Source organism: Chiroxiphia lanceolata, chromosome 8 (genome assembly GCF_009829145.1).
Source record: "Chiroxiphia lanceolata isolate bChiLan1 chromosome 8, bChiLan1.pri, whole genome shotgun sequence".
Taxonomy (NCBI): domain Eukaryota; kingdom Metazoa; phylum Chordata; class Aves; order Passeriformes; family Pipridae; genus Chiroxiphia; species Chiroxiphia lanceolata.
Window position 1 is genome coordinate 3399156 of NC_045644.1, and position 17766 is coordinate 3416921.

The following is a 17766-nucleotide window of genomic DNA, read 5'->3' on the forward strand; positions in this document are numbered from 1 at the left end:
TGGGCATCCTGAAAATCTATGCTTTTGATAACAAAATTTCATATGGATTTTAAAGTGCATATCTCTTCTCAGTGGAGAAAACTAATCATGTAGAACCTAGCAGAAATATCCATAAAAGCTCTCCGTGACCAGGAATGGACTTTACATCAAGCCCATTAGTGCTTTCTTGGGAAAATATGTGACTGATATGAATAAAAGATACATATTCATATATACATGAACAAAATATGTAAGGCAGTGAACTGGCCTGTCGTTTAGATTTCAGTCACCCATTCTTACCTGAGTTGTAAAATTTCCTTTTACAAGAACAGTGGCTAGGAAATTCTGTTTAACTTGAAGATATAAATTAAGCTTGGACATTTATGTGAATGCCATTATCCTTTATCTCTGTTCCAGAATTAAGGAAACAGAAAACTTAGTGTGAGTGAAGACCATTTTAGAACCACAGAATATTCTGAGTTGGAAGGGACCCACAAGGATCTTCCAGTCCAACCCTTACGAATGGCCCACGTGGGGACTGAACCCACAACTTTGGCATCATTAGCACCATGCTCTAACCACCTGAGCTTATCTGGGGGTGAATATATTGACAAAAAGAGACAGAATTTTTGGTTGAATTCAATTGAAAATTTTAATGACTAAATGACATTGATTGATTGATTGATTGAAAAAATGAATGAGTAACATATACTGAAAATGTGATTATAGGCGTAATTGTAGGATGTTGCAGCATCTTAGAGAAGGTTAAACTTCAACACCCCTGTGGAAGAGTGTCAGACATCATCTCTGTCCTTATGCTTTTCCACTCGTTTTCTGGGGTAAAAGAAGTTACAACAGACTGATAAGCAAGATGCTTTCCATTCTCACAAGGAAAATGTGGTATAACTGTTGTGAAATGTGCTGACTGAAGGTGAGAGTCTCAGCCCATCAATCGGCTTCTCTTTGGAATGGGAACAATGTAAATATCCACGCACAAAAATAGAATTTAAAAAAATAAAAACTCCTTTAAGCACTGTATTTGTGGCACGAAATTTACATATTTTATGTCCTCTTCCATAAAAAAGCATCATCAAAAAGAACTTGTGCCAGTTTTGTATTAAAAGGCCTGTAGAAATCCCTTAAAATTGCCTTCGTGGTTGGTAGCATCGGCCCCAGGCTTCTGTCTTCAGGTCGTCTGGTGTTTGATGCAGGACTCTTGGTAATCAGAGCTTCTTGTTTCTCACTTAGAGGTCCTGTGGAAAAACAGAATATTATCTTAAAATATTTCACCAAAAATGCCCATGCTAAAGGAGACTAATGACTAAATCGGAAGGTTTGCCAGGGGAAGACAAATGTAATTTTTGTTAGCAGCAACAATGTTTTGGAATATTGAATACAGGCTTTGATTAGTAAAATAAATCACTGTTAGTAAATACGGAAATAATACATTTTCCTCTCCCGTTAATTAATCATCTCTATGAAAAGCAGCATAAATCATTTCTGGAGGAAAGTATTTGTTTTCAGAAAACAACAACAACATTCAACACAACTTGCCATCCGTTTTGGAGCTGCCATTCTTTTCAACTGCTATTTCATTTTATGATGTGAATTAAGGCCATATTCTGTTTGTCTTGGAGGCTGTCAGTGGGCTCTAAGTGGCACACAGGTGTAGTGATGCCCCTATTCCAGGAATAAATGTGCATCAGCAAGATAAAATCCTGCAGACTTTTCCAGCATAAACCATATTTGAGAAGAAGATGCCAAGCTCTTCATCTGTTCAGTCTGCTACACTCAAACTTTCTCATCATCTGGACCAATCTTTGGACCAGACAGACTATTTTTCAGCTGCATTTTCGTTCTCTTGCGACTGTCAAATCAACGTTGGGCAACATTTTGTCTGCCAGCGTTTCTCCGAGGATTAGCAACAGATGTCTCAATCAACACAGCAAAAACACAATTTCCCCCTTCTCCTCGGCTGGGAACACAACCTTTCATCATACTCAGATTTAGTTTCTGGGTTGGTAGCACTTCAGTTTGTTTAAATTGAGTGGGATAACTTTGCATCCATGTAAGGCCCGTGACAAACAAGCCCTGACCGCCTTCAGAAGCAGAACTGGCTTCCATATGGCAAAATAAATCCATACATTCTGAATGATCTGGATTTTTTTTCTTTTATAAAGTCTTATTAAGATCTTCTACCACCAGCCTTTCTATAAGAGTTTGAGAGTTTTAATTTTGCTCGACTCCAGGCAACAAAATTAATTCATCCTTCAAGCCAGATTCCCAGGCTTCTCTTTTGTCTCTTGATGAAACACAAATGACCTAAAAGAAGGATAATAATGTTTTTTCACACTTAAAACAGCCAGAAGACACCTACCCAGATCCAGGAAGTGGAACACCTTGTGCATGGTGTATCTCATGTTGGATGCATGGTCCTCCAAGCGAAGAACGAGGATTTGATCTTTGTCAAAAACTGTCAGCCAGTCCAAAAGATACACAACATAGAGTCCAACCTGTAACCTTACCTGTAAGCAAAAAATCCCCAAATTAATTCACCTTACAACACTTTCAGCAGTAAGAAACCAACACTCGCCTCTGTCTTCTGAGCAAAAATCCCAGAAATGGAGACACTGATATCAGCCCCTGGGTGAACACCAGTAGAAGGGAAGATGCTTAGTCCTGTTACCTTCTCCAGGCCCTAACTCTGCTTATTCCACCTTGATTTCACCTGATTTCACCTTGTGGTGCCTGGGGACATGGTTTACTGGTGGGCTTGGCAGTGCTGGGTTACAAGTTGGACTCAACAATCCTAAATGATTCTATGATTCCAGATCACGCTGCCATGAGTAGTACAAACATGCTGATTCTCTGCCAGGAATTAGATTTGTGTGCATTTTGCTGCATCCTCTGATTGCAATAATTAGATTGGGGTCTAAGCTGCAGGAGCAGTGGCTGCTCAGCAGCATTAATGGTGCCTTGTCTGAGTGCACAATGAAAACCCCAGACTATGTCAGACCAGGGTTGGGAAAAGGCAGTTTTTCAGCCCGTCCTGCCCTAATCTCTGTTTTTCTTCCCTCCTCAATTTTACATAACAAGTTGAAACACAAAAAGAGTAGCCTGGTGTTCTTAATAATCCAGTTTCCAATTGCATTTATAAATATTTTTTCTAAATCCTGCCGGGCTCAGAAGAGAGAAATATGAATACCAAGTCTTAAACATCTTTCATAAAAGAGACTTAGTGTCTTCAAGTCACATTACCACAGAACTGTTGAAGGCAGACAACAACAACAACGTCTTTCACTTCTTATACTGACCTGTGACCTACACTGATACCTAAATTCCAGTAGAATAAGCCATGTTTTGGATCATTCCTAAGTTATTATTATCATAATGTGTGATTCTGATGTGCGTTTTTGACTGCTTATAACAATAAGCCTCCATATTTAGCAGACTTCTTTATATATGTGCTACACAAGGATTTGAAACATCTTATTTGATTGAAACATCAGGCTAACATGGGGTAACACTGACAGGGCAGCACTCCAGCCCACAGTCAATGCCTCGTTCCACTGAACACTGGGGTAAACGTGTGACTCAATGGTTTTTTCTTAATGGGTTTTGCTTTTCTTTTACCTGGGAGATCGAGGTGAGTGACAGACAAGAGTCATCTACATGGTATAGTTTGAAAGTACAGTGCTTTCCCACTTGGGTTTAGAATCCTTTTAAAGCCTTTCACCAGAAAGAAGAATTTTAACTAATATGTCCCTCTAATTCTCAGTTCTTTTAGGATGAGAAAGAACTTGGATTTTCTTCTGTATACAGTGTGTTCTACTGACTTCTTTTTCATTGCTGTTCTTCTGAACCAGATTATTTCCTTCTTTAAAGCTCCAGTGCTTCCCACTATACATCAAAGGCATTACTAGGATTTCCCAAGCCATTTTCCCCTCTGCACCTTCATAACATTATATGATCACATAATGGTTGGGTTGGAAGGGACCTTAAAGATCATCTCATTCCAACCCCCTGCCATGGGCAGGGACACCTTCCACTAGCCCAGGTTGCTCCAAGCCCTGTCCAGCCTGGCCTTGGACACTTCCAGGGATGGGGCAGCCACAGCTTCTCTGAGCAACGTGTGCCAGGGCCCTCACAGTAAAGACTCTTTTCCTAATATCTAATCTAAATCTGCTCTCTTTCAGGTTAAAGCCATTTCCCCTCTCCTGTCATTCCAGGCCCTTCTTAACAGTCCTTCTCCACTTTCCTTGTAGCTCCCTCCTTGTGCTGTAAGGTCACAATCAGGATCACCCTGGCTCAGAATGCCTTTCTCTGGGTAATATGCTTTCCACTGATTGAAGTGAGGATAAGCTGGCAAACCACCCCTTTTTCACAGTTAACATCTAGCAGCAGCCATGATGTCTATGACACCTCTCTTGTTTCTGAAATATATTAACAAATAGCAAAACAATTCTTGTCTGGCATAGTCATGGAATTAACAAACTAATGAGATCACCAGGGAAAACAATCCTTACTTTTTCAACACACAGCAAGCCACAAACGTGACAGATTTAGAAACTTGGCTGAAGAAGAAACTAAAAGAGGCCATTGAGGAGCACAGTGAGCATTTGGGTTTTATTATGAACACCTGCTTGTGGCTGTGTGGAAAGAAGCCTCTTCTGCTCACTTCCAAAAGCACCTTCTTCAGAGGACTGCCTAAGACAACAAATGAAGATTGGCTCTGCACTCTGAGGAGGAAGATAAGAGGAAAATCCTTGCCTCCTGGTTCTCTCTGCCTTTCTCTGAATGCATTTGTGCAAGCAGATGGCTGGAAAATACTGTGAGATTGGCCAGCAGCAACTGGTGTCAGTCTTGGAGGCTGCAATCAGAGAGGAGAGGCTCCACTCCACCTGCCAAGGTAAGCAAGAGGAATGCCCTGTTTGCCCAACTGCTGCAGGGCTCCAGCCTGTGCAAGACACTCTTTTACTGCTATTTTATCATGTGGAGGAGGCAATAACTTCAGCCCAGAGGCAAAGGAGGGAACTATTCCCCCTGAATCCTTTACGGCCTGAACAAATAAAAGAGGATTGAACGGCAGACTGGACAGATGTGATATTTCAAGTCAATCTCTTCCGTATTATTCTTCACCCTCAAGCAAATCTGATGTCAGCTCTACACTGAAACTGTGAATTTTGGAATCCTGAGCCTGTAATACTTATCCATTTCCCTGCCAGCAGTTTCTGTGTTTCCTTTTATCATTTTCCGATGTGCACAACTTTAGAAAAAACCCCAAAGTTTTAGCTAGTTATTGGTAGCCTTTTTTTGAGAATTGTGCTCCACATAATTTATTTCGATTTTGAGGCAATTTGGTACCGCAAAGATCCTTGCCAGAGCTACTTTTTGGAAACATCTGCAGAAAGCTTACACATTAAACTGCAATCTTCACTAAATGTGCTCTCCATACGCTCGCACAATAGAAAGACTGCATTATTACTGCTGGCATTCAGCAGGGAACAGGCTGAGGAGACAGCTGAGCCTCTACACCAGCTTTTACATGCTTATATATATATTTTGACTATCTGCCTTACAAATGAAAAAGGGAAGAAATTTGATTTCTTGCTGCTTCTTTGCACAGTGTTTTGGTACCTTATTAATTTTGGTACCTTAACCTTGACCCCAGGTACCAACAAACAAGCAAAGAATCAAATGCTCTTGGAGATACATACAGGCATGGCGTTGTTCAGGGTGTTGTTGTAGACACAGGCTCGCAGTGAGTAGTCCAGCACACAACCTTCAAACAGCTGCAGGGATTCTGCCACTTTTTCATGGAAATCTTCCGCGGATTTATTGGCACTGGCAAAGTACAGATAATCGGAGTACAACCTGCAGAGAGGAAAACCTGTCAGTGAGTGACTGAGGACAGGAAGGGTTTATTTACATGACAATAGCAATGAGTTACACAACCCGTGTTACACACCCTGTTCATCCAGGGACACCTTTTCTGTTCATTTTATTGGGTTTTGGCTCAGAGTAACATCCACTCCAGGGAATTTTTAGCAGCATCCTCACTTTCAAAGTTAGCATCCCTGAAGACCTGACCCTAGTGATTGTGGGAGCCAATATTTCCTCCTGAAGGCACTTTTTTTAAATGTATAGACTTTAAATTCATGTTCTCCATGAACAGTAAGAACTGGTCTCTGCTGATGTTGGTGCCCCTCTGTACTTGTTGCTCCCCACTGCCATGGACAGGAACAGTCCTTGTCTCAAAAACTTAAAGTTGATTTCAAAACCAACAGAAGAATGGGATAGGTTAGAAAGAGTAACTTTTTATATGATTACCAAGCTAACTACCATCAGCAGCAAGAGTCCAGATTTCATATTTTTTACAGGAAGCTCCACCTTCAATCCTACATTGCCTTTCCATCAAAAATTTCCAATTTACAACATTCCACCTCCTGATTCCTATGTTTTTTTAAGCTGAAATACTGCACTTAGGTGAATGGTTCCCATCTGTGCTGCAGTCCATAGTGCTGCATTCCCCAAACACTTCCAGCTTTGAGGACAGCAGGACATGGGGCCATGCATGTTCAGCTGTGAGCAAAAGCCACCAGCAACAGGAATTTCTCTAAGTTACAGCAGAAGAGTATCCCCTCACTGCACATTTATAGCACAAGGTTTACAATTGCTTAAAGAAGATTATCTAATTTCAAATTCCTTGGGGGGGGAGGGGGAGGGTGGTGGTGGTGAAATAACCCAAAACCTACAGGCAAGGAAAATATCAACTTTAGCACTAACCCCTGAAACCTTGAGTAAGCTTTTGCAAGATAAACATGGTTCAAAGAGAAAAAGGAAATTCTCCAACATGGCTTAAATATTAGATCTGCTGAACATGGTATTTTGACTTTTGTATTTAGATTTAGAAATTATGACCAGAACCCCAACACTACCACAGGATTTTGAAGACAATTTTGTAACACTTGAGACAGACTCACTTCCCCAGGTGTGTTTGCAGCACAGATATGATGCCTCCATAGTACCCACCTCTCGACAAAATTCCGGAAATCCTAGATATCTTTCAGCCTTTTTGAAAAAAAACCAGGCATTTATTGCTGCAGTAACCCTTTGTATTGCACTTTATTTATTCTTTAACTTCCCTAGATTTCCACAGGTACTTAAAAATATATCATTTAATTTAGAAAGTTTAGGCCCTAATCCAGCAAAGCACTTAAGCACAGGAATAGCCCCTCTGCACTCATTATTTATGTCAGCAAAAATGGGATTTTAATGCCCATATGAAACAAATGAAGACCCTCTGTTCATTTAAAAAGGGAGAAGGGGAGAAACTGAGGGACCAAGCCAGCTGACTTAAACTAAATTAGGCACACAACAGCATCTCCTGCTTGTAGAAAAGTGTGTGCATCAAGACTCAGGCTTGCCCAGCTTGTCCCAGGGATGGGGGGACTGACTGCTCCCAGCAGAGCAGGTGAAAGGTTTCTTGCTGGGGGAAATCAGCCAGCAGGCATCGTGTACAGCATGGCCCTGGCTGCAATTTTCTTTAAAAGCTTTAATAGGAATGCTTAGTATTTCTAATCACCCATTAAAGACTTGCTGACATCTTATGAAAAACTACGTTCTTGAAGACAAGCTCTCCCTCTGCAGGGCAGTTGAGACTTTCCTCCCATTTTCCTTTTTCTTTTCTTTCCATCTGTTTTTAATTCTGGGACATCTGCCTGGAAATAAAACCTCCTCAGATTAAGATTTCAGCTGTTCCACCTACTTAAAGTCCTTACCCTCCACGACTACCCATTACAATGAAATAAGGATGCCATCGACATCCACCATCACAAACCTTGATGTCCACCCAATATCCCCTGCTGGGGGAAAGGCCTGACCCTGTGCAGGTTAGATCAGAGCCTGTCCCAGCCCCATGTCCTGCTGGCTACTGCAGAGAACCTGCCCCACTGCCCAGCATCACTGATGGATGCCCACTGCCCCTTCTGCCACGGCTGCTTTTGCTCCTGTAGTCCAGAGGAGCTGCCAGCAACTTAGGAAATTGTAAACAAAAAGGAACCAATTTACCATAAATACAGTAAGGGAGATGGAGCTGACTTTTCCTCTCACCCCTATTAAAGCTGGCAAAGAGCTACACCCACATTACAGAGGATGGTTAAAGCAATCAGGGAGTTTGTGGGGAATTTACGTGAGGAGGGCACTTCAGCCAGTTCTCTTGCATAAAATTACCATCTGTTAAATCCTGAGGTCAGGAGATGCCATTAAAGTTGAGAGCTGTATTTGCTGGTATAGGAGCTGGGAAGCATTCCCACACCTCTGCCTGTCACCAGCAGAAAAGGGAAAGCTTGTCAGGAAGCACCATCCCTTCCCACTCCAAGTCACTCTAGGCGGCTACTGCACAAACACCCTGTGTCTGCTCTTCTCCCACTGCCACCAGGGCCTGGTCTTCACCATCATCTGCACCCCCTTCCTTTTCTGAGTTTTCTAGAAAACCCCTTTTCTGGGGCTTTGCCCTGGGGCTTTGCCCTTGGGCACTGAAGCCCCAAGTATCCCCAGTATCCCTATGAAGCTACAGAGAGAAGGAATTCACAGCCCCTTGGGTCTGATCCTTCTGGACTCTGCCTCCATCCCCTCCACCCTTCCCATTACCCTCATCATTATTGTCCTTCCTCAGAGGACACAGTGGCAAGAAATACCCCAGAAATCTGGAGGAAGACTGGAGAGAAAAACAGAAGTCCAAGAGAAAGCTGGGCATTCCTGGCTAACATGACTCCATCATGTCCCTCAAAACAACCACTCCTTGGCAAAAGCAGGGCCCTCTTCCTGCAAACAAAGTCAGGAAGACCAAGGGTGAACTCCTGAGTAGCTCTTGGATGTACAGGCTAAAACTGCCCAGTGAATCTTTACATGAGTGTTGCACCAAGCATTTTTAAGACTTCATAAAATTTTGTATCATTTGCTGACTCTGGAGATATTTCATCATTATTAATCACCATTATTTAATCATTTTGAACAGCAAGCCCCATGAAAACATAAACTTCATTACTGAAATGAATTTAAACATTTCAAAGGACCACTTATGCTGAGACCTGTAGATGCAGTGCCCTCCTCAGCCCAGTGAGCCCTGCTGAGAGCCAGGGAATCTTAGCTCAGGCATTTGGCAGCCTAGAAATTCTTTTTTTCAGAGCAGCAGAGCAGCTCAGGTATCCATGCATGGCACTCATGGCACTCACATTCACATGCTTCTCCTTAATACATTATCACAACTACATGTGCCAAAATACACAGAATAAAACCCCTTGGCAGCTCTTATCACAAGCCAAGCAGCTCTGTCAACCACCACGTGAATGTTTCCTCGCATCCAGGAGAGCGAGAGGGAATAAAATTATTATAATAAGACAATTTTCTTGCACACTTCAGCAACGTGACCCTTGCTCACCTTTCAACAGGGTCTCTCAGCATGATGATAAGTTTGGCATTCGGTTGGAAGGCATGGATAAAATCCTGGATTAAGAAGGGAGGTTCTCCATCAGTGCTGTTGTCATAAAAGAAAATCCAAGCGTTGTTGTCCCACATTGTCGAGGCACTGGCCTCCCCTGGAAATTAAAAGCATTTCTGCTGGTGACTCATTTGTATTGGAGTAGAAATTGGCTGAATTTGGAATTGGATCAAAATTGACTCTATGAATTTCAGCGTATCTTAGTCCTTGCAAATTGATCTGACCAATGCTCCCCAGAGCCAGGGCAATCCCACTGCCTTGTACTTTTGGGAATGTAGGGATGGTTAAGGCAGGTTTTATGGAATTTCACCTGAAATATTACTGTCCATAACCACACTGCTCCCCACTAGTGGTTAACACATGCAAATATATTTAATCTGGGCAGCACTGGGCTGGTCAGGGTTTTAGCACATTCTCCAGTGAGGAGTCACAGAATCACAGGATCATTGGGGTTGGAAGGGACCTTAAAGATCATCTTGTTCCACCCCCTGCCACGTTCAGGGACACCTTCCACTGGATCAGGTTGCTCCAAGCCCTGTCCAGCCTGGCCTAGAGAAAGCAGGAGCTGGTTCCTGCCAAAGCCCAGCCACTGTCTCTGGAGCACCTCAAGGGTTGGCCTTAATGCACCTGATTTCAAGAGAAGTAACTTGCTAACAAATTGTACAATTTCACAGAAAAATGTGGAAACCACCACTCCTGCTGATCAACAGTGTTGAAAACATAATCAGGAAAAATCAGTGGAATTCAAAATTTCATAGGAAATACTAAAAAAGCAGCTGAATTGTGTATTTGAGCTTTTAAATATTTTTAATAATATTATTTGTATATAATACTTATTAATTTATATGATTACAATTATTAATGTAAAATAAGTCAACTATTTACTATTAGATGAAAGGTGTATAGAATAAGTAGCACATTTGGTTAAATGCTGGATTGTGATATCCTTGGTGTCTGAAGAATCTCATTCTGGATGCAATGCTGCAGGGAGAAACCCAGTCAGTAACATTTCTGCCAGAATGAGATATATGATGCTTCAGCTGCTAAATAAATGATCTGATAGGGTGTTTTGAATTTTATAATCTTTCCTGTCTTTTTAAGTAATACTGGCATTTATGTGGCACATTACTCTTTAATAAAAAATATACAGAATCTTTTTGGAAACTTCCATTCCCTGACAGTCTAAGGAGAGCTAATTCTCATTAATGAGCTTTTTCAAATCAAAAGGAATGAGGTGAAAAAATAACAATGTTGTAGGCTTATAGACTTGCACATGATTTTCCTTTTTCTTCTTTCCTCTGCTGGGAAAGTCCAATAGAGACTTTAAAAGATGGCCAAAACACAACATGAGAAAGGTACTGGCTCCAAACTTCAGCTTAACATAATGTGATTCATTAATAAAGTCTGGGAGTTGTTAGAAAACACATTAATCTTCTGTCATGTTCATTTTGCCTCTTTTCAGAAGGAGGTGATCAGGTCCATTGGCTAAACCTGGGTGTCCACAACAGCTCTGCTTTTCCATTCTAAATTAATTAGCCAAAGCACTGCCTAATCATCAGTGGGCTTTGCCTTGTCAATTAAAACTCAATTAGCCCAGCTCCCACGCTGGGTGAGACAGAAACACAAAAGATTAAATATAGGCCAGGGCTGAGACAGCTGTGCCACAAAAACATCAGGCAGCTCCTTCTGAGCTGTCAGGAGATGGCAAAATACAAACGGGCACGAGCACTTGCAGGCAGGGATTTACAGGATAGTGCACTCCAGGGATCAGAGCGACCTTGGAAAGTCCCTGCTGCATCTCTGTGACAGAATTGGCTGGACTTAGACTGCTCTATCACAGGTGTTTGCCTAAATCATTCCAAAGTAATTAAAGGCTCTGATCTCAGCAAGCCACCTATTTCTCTCCAAATAGATTTTCAGATCTTCCTTCATATTTCTCTGCCGTGTTCTCTGATCACGTTTGATGTTCTACTGGATTTATCCCAATTAGCTCATGCAGAGTTTCCAAACCTAAGAACACCTGCTTACACATGCGGGGTGTGAACTAAAAAAACCCCAATGCATTTACACATAAAGGGGCAGATTCTCTTAACATCACAGCCCACACTGCACAGAAATGGTGTCAGCTGGATCAGCTGCCACCACCACAAATCTGCAGGCAGCACATCTCCAGACCATGGAATCATTAAGGTTGGAAAAGACCTCCAAGATTATCAAGTCCAACCCAAGGTCACAGGCACACAACCACATCATGCTCAAGCATTAACAGGGACTCAAGGTGTTCCTCTAATGCATCAGCCCAGGACAGCCCGGGCTCAAGAGAGCAAATCTTCCCACAAGATGACTGTCAAGAATTAAATGAAGGGGGGAAAAATATATATATTAAAAAAACCTAAATCATTCTGGTCTCTGCTGACTCTTATAATTTTAATTTTCTGAAACAGCCAAAAAAAAAACATTCCTGACAATCTGACAGTGTTCCTTTCTGGTTTATAATACAGACTTAATATCTGTAAACAGAACAGGCCATACTAAACATGAGATAAAGTAATCACCAACAATTAACTATGTTGAATTACTCCAGTGCAACCAACATTTTTTATTTTTTTTATGGACTTAAAGAATTGCCTAAATAATTGCTCATTAAATTGCCTAAAGAAAGTACGTATAACCTCCTTATTCAGTCATTAATGGATTAACGTCATACTGTGTTTTCACAAGTCATTCCTCTGAATTTATCATATTAATGATCCCAAATAAACAAGTCTTGCTCTGAATGCCTCAGGCTGGATCGGCCCTGTCCTCTCTGCTTCATCTCTAAGCAGATGTTGGGGTTTTATTTTGGAAAATGCAATTATTACCCACTATGTGTAATATCCAAAGAAGCTTAACTTTTCAAAATAATGTAACATGATGAACTACTGAAATGCTTACAGTCTTAATTCGATTTCTTTGTAGCCATCTGAAATAAGAAAAGGAAGATTCTAAGCAAAACTGATATTCATACAGATCCATTTTAGGCCAGCTGGCTTTGTTTGTTTGTTTTTTTTACCAAGGTCATAAAAGGCTGCCTTAATGAGTATAATCATTCAGGACTTTTCCTGTAAACTTAATAAGAAAAGCGAACAGAACCTTAATGAAACCAGAAATGAGACCACGGCAAAGAGAAACACAAAGTGAACTCTAGAAAAAGCTGCAACAGGAGGTAAGTAATCAAAGATGTACGTTGCCAATTAGATTAGTGAATTTAATTAGTATAAGCACTTCACCCATGAAAGGACTGGAGATATTGTAAGTAGGAGGAAAATGAGCAGATGTCCTTGATGGCAACATTTCTTAAGACCCCATTTTGCAAACGTTGCTCAATGTTGACTATGTAATAAAGGGAATGATCAACTTAAAAGGAGGCTGGGGAAGTACTGAGCAAATGGGACTGCAGCCAAGTCTCTGGTTTAAACAAGCCACCATCACCACCTCATCAAGGAAGCAATAGGTTAAACTTAATTGGTTATAACTAGACGAAAACCCCAATAGTTCTGAGGGCAGGCAGCAAAAATCTTGTCTCTTATCTTCTGTAGAATACTGACTTCAAGCCTATTGAAAAGTCTTTTATCAACAGGGAGCTGCCACTTGCCCAACTAATATTTTCATGGAACGTGTCTGGTCTCCCTCGGAATGTTGAAGTGACAGAGTAAGACTGGTAAAACTCTCATCCCATCAAGTTTTCTGGGTTTAGCAAGCAACAAAAGCAGAGTTTAGAAATTTCTGAAGTTCCTCATGGGCACTGTAAACTAATATCCCAGAGACAATGGTGGATGAGCCCAGTGGATTGACCACTGTGTGTCATGGAAGGCAGTCCAGGGATCCTTCCCTAGAGCCTGGTGCTAACCACGGGCTTCCACAAGGTACAATACAACAGCACTTCTAGACCATTTGTAATGGTAATTAAGTAATTTAATTTTAGTATCCATTAATATTATATCAATATCTTATGTTGGAGCTTAAAAAGAGCCACTTGGAGCTATCGGATCAGATACAGGATTTCAGCAGCACCCACTGTGTGTCATAATACCACAGTTAGTGTGTTATCGAGGCACATTACTACAGCAATTGGACAGGAAGCCCATCACTATAGGCAAATGCCTTATAGCTGTATTTAAGGCACTTGGGGACATGGTTCAGTGGTGGCCTTGGCAGTGCTGGGTTAATGGGTGGACTCGATAACCTCAGAGGGCTTTTCCAACCAAAATGATTCTATGAAAACAAAATGAAAACTGTGTTTGAAGGAGTGACCAAGGTCATTCTCACTCTTAAGAAAAAAAAGACCACATTAATTAAATGCTGATGTTCATCAGATATCGGGTAATTACTCTGGCGTTTTCTAAAAATAATCACAACCTTAACTAAGCAAGTAACCACCCTCCAGGAGAAGACAAGAGAAAGCCAAAGTCAGGGGCTCTGTGCTGAGAACCACTGACATGTGGGAGAACAGCCCTCTCACGCCTCAGCTCTGAACTCTGCCAAAGTGGAGGCACAGAGCTGCATTTCAGAGGCTGTGTTTGCCCTACCAATGATGATGTTGTTCATCTTGCCACGTTCCCTCACTGCCTCGCTCTGCAGCACGCTCTGAATCTGATGCGCTGCCAGGTCAAACAGATCAAGGTAATCTTCCACCGGGTAGCGGTCGTGAAATCCATCCCTCAGACGGATGATTCCTGAAAAAAAGCAAAAAAAAAAAAAAAAAAAGAGAATTAAAAACAACAATAATAACAACAGCAGGGCAAGATTAACCACTGGTGCAAGCCAAGATGGATTCATGGATGTGGCTGGCCCTGAGCCAGCCAACATCAGCACAAAATTACAGCGATGAAGTGCAACCCTCAGACAAAAGTGCCAATAATGAAGTAGCTGAGATTCGAGATACTCTGTGATTACACCATAAATTCACAGTGATAGGAAGTATTTTAAGTGTTCTGCTTTATAGTTCCTGCATGAATAGCTTGCATTTATTTTCTTCTAAATTTAGCTTTTGGAATGAATATGAAAGATAAGATCCTACTTTCCTTTGCACCAATATAAATTGAAGTAATATTGGAACTCCCACTAGATTTACTGTTTTGAGAATGAGAACAGGCGCTGATGCCAAATATGCAAATAAACACACACTGGGAAATCATTCATGTTTTTTTCTTTCACAGGTATGAAAATAAAACTCCATGGTAGTGTCTTATTTTTATCCTCTCCTTCTCTACACTTCAGGGTGTGTTCAGTATCACATTCTCTCCACATTTCTCAACATCTTCAGCCACATCTGTGATTTTTATACTCTTCTTTCCACTCCTGTTTCCAAATCTAGTCTCACTTCTCCACTTGCTGTACGTGCTCCCCACACAGGACTTCTCAGCTCTCCCTTTCTTGTTTCCACAAGGCCAATAATTATCAATTATGTGAGAGGAAAACTCAGCAAGGGAGTTCTTTTGTCCATTCCCTCTGATTTCCCCTTTAGGAAAGCGTGATTTAATGAGGGTAGGAGAAAGTTCAACAGTGTATTTTGACTTGTTTCGAGGGTAAAAAAAAAAGTGCAAGCGTGGTGCTACAGACAGCCTTGGTTTGTTGCCACCCCACTCCTGGGAATAGAAACAATGGCAAGGAGCCAAGAAAGAGGAACAGTCAAGCTGGGACAAAGTCCTGTGGAGCATCAACCACCCCAACAGAAGGGGAAAGTGGTGATTTGCGAAACGGGGCCTCCCTGGAGGCCTGTAAAACTTCAGCTGAAATTAGTCAGTCTCATAAAACTCCACTGAATCAGAGGATGCCATTGAACAAAGAGACTTTCTTGTCCAGAGTAAGTGTTAGAAACCAAACTAAATTAATAGCCAGGAGCATAGGAGTCATATCCACTCACTGGTTCACAAAGGCAGCTGTCTCAGTTTCACTTGTTAGTGTATTTGTCATATTCTCTGTTTTGGTTGAGTTTTTTTCCTTTATTTTTAAATAACAACCATTAGGTAATGTACTTTTGAGGCAGAATGAAAGGACTGAGCCACCAGGAGCAAACTTAAACTTTCATTTTCAGTGGCAGAGAGCTTGAGATGATCAGAAGGTCATCTCTACAGATCCCTCTCCCATGAGATCACAAGCTCTGCAATCTTTCCTCATTCTCAAGCTTTACAAAACAACTTCAAAAAATTTAATTATGCAAAGAATGTTCTCTTCAAGGATCAGCACTTTGTTCCCAGTGGCTGACCACAAGGCTGTGCAAGTGGAGGGTTTGTGAATGCCAGCACAGAGATAGGAATTCACCCTTGTTCTCAAATTATGTGCACTCCAGCCTGGTTTGTTGCATTCTTCTGCCTGTTTGGTAGGTCAAGTTCTGAGCTTCAGTGAACCCAGTCTTGCTTTAGTGAGGTTGGATGTGCTACCTCCTCCAACATTCATTCCAAGCATTTATGTTGATGTTAATGTAAGTGGAGAGAACTACTTAGGATAAAACATTTTAGCTTAACATATCAGTTTGGTTCAGCTTTTCCTGCCAGCACTCTCATGGAACACAAAATCTCCCTCAGCTGGTTTTGCTAACAGTGTCTGCATCCACAAGCCCAGACTCAACAGCACAGCATCCTCAACTAGAAAGTGTCCAAGCCTAAAATGGCCTTTCTTCACTGCTCTGACTTTCCACCTTCAGAGCAGGATCTAATTCTTATCATTTGTGTTCGGCTCTGGGGCCTCAATGTAAGGAGGATCTGGACCTGTTGGAGGGAGTCCAGAGGAGGCCACAGAGATGCTCTGAGGGCTGGAGCCCCTCTGCTCTGGATCCAGGTGGGGACAGCTGAGCCTGGAGAACAGAAGTTTTCAGGGAGATCTTAGAGCCTCTTCCAGTGCCTAAAGGGGCTCCAAGACAGCTGGAGAGGGACTCTAGGCAAGGGCAAGGGGGAATGGCTTCACACTGACAGAGTGCAGGGTTAGATGGGATATTGGGAAGAAATCCTTCCCTGTGAGGGTGCTGAGGCCCTGGCACAGGTTGCCCAGAGAAGCTGTGGCTGCCCCATCCCTGGAAGTGTCCCAGGTCAGGTTGGACGGGGCTTGGAGCAACCTGGGCTAGTGGAAGGTGTCCCTGCCCATGGCAGGGAGTGGAATGAAATGGTTTTTAAGGTCCCTTCCAGCCCAAACCATTTTATGATTCCATGTTTTGTCTTCAGTCAGCTGCTGACTGTGATGAACGAGTCCCTTTCGTGGCTCTTCAAGGAGCCCCATGATGCTTCTCTTGTTTGACTTGGTTTCACTCCTCAGTTCACATGTGTACCTCCAGTGTCTCTTAAACTGGTCCAAATTATCTCAAAAGCAAAACTGTATTTTCATCACATTGCTTTAAATCTTAGTTTACAGAAAGTATTTAGAGAAAATGTTTAAAATACTTATTTTAGCAACTCTCTTATGGCATTGGCAAAGGGAAAAAATAGAAAATCTACGAACACAACAAAATCATGAAATCCCCTCTCTGTGGCTGGGAAATTCTCCTCACCAAGCAGCAAGGAAAAAACCCCTGTCTGCAGGAGCTCAAAGGTTCTTCTGGGATCCAGGACATGGGAAAGAAAGATGGCAATGACAAGACCACATGCAGGAGAAATAAAGAATTTAAGGTATGACCCCAAAACAAAGAAGAGAAGCAGCACTGCAGGTGTCCCAATGCCTCAGAAAGCGACCTTCCTTGCCTTTAGACACAGCAGTTCATTAGAAGAGATATTTTGCCATTGCAAGGAAACTTAAAAAAGCTCTAAAGGAAAGTAGTGATTGAAGTCCTCATCAAGTGATCTCCCCCACAGCATTAAGTTTGTCCTTGTTCCCAAGGCGGTGTCTGCCATGAAGCAACAGCAAATGAAAAACAGAAACAAAGATGTCCCTAAAATAACCATTATCTTCCTCTTAGAAACAGTAAAATCACTGAAAAGCCTGTGATCTTTGATACCAAAGTCATACAAAGTGAGGGCATGCCAGCACTGAGCAATTAGACTCAGTGGGAAAATCCAGTGCCTGGGTGGAATACTCATCCACATTTAGAGGGAGCCACTAAGCACACAGCAGGAAGGAATTGAAAATGGCTCTTCTGTGGCTCATCTAGTCTCTAACCACAACATTGACCTTCCTTGGCATCCTGAGAAGAGAGAAGTAGAAGGAGATAAACACTTCAGACAGATGAAACAACGTGCTCAACCCCACTGCCCCGAGACAGCCTTGAAGGTGCAATCATGAGGGGTGGATGCATTTTGCTCAGCTGGCCATAACCT

At 42.0% G+C, this 17766-nt stretch overlaps 1 protein-coding gene across 2 annotated transcripts in view; it reads right to left on the bottom strand.

The window, feature by feature from the left end:
* Window positions 1-610: 610 nt before the first annotated feature.
* Window positions 611-17766, bottom strand: part of CHST15 (carbohydrate sulfotransferase 15) — a 47558-nt gene continuing 30402 nt past the window's right edge. Inside the window, exons 4-8 of one of the 2 annotated variants that reach the window (XM_032695356.1) lie at window positions 14050-14196; window positions 9422-9578; window positions 5697-5853; window positions 2357-2504; window positions 611-1232 (exon numbers count right to left, since the gene is read on the bottom strand). In XM_032695356.1, the coding sequence (XP_032551247.1) occupies window positions 1042-1232; window positions 2357-2504; window positions 5697-5853; window positions 9422-9578; window positions 14050-14196 (800 nt within the window). In that variant the 3' untranslated portion in view covers window positions 611-1041. The remainder of the gene's footprint in view (window positions 1233-2356; window positions 2505-5696; window positions 5854-9421; window positions 9579-14049; window positions 14197-17766) is intronic. The other variant, XM_032695358.1, reaches the window with a different exon arrangement.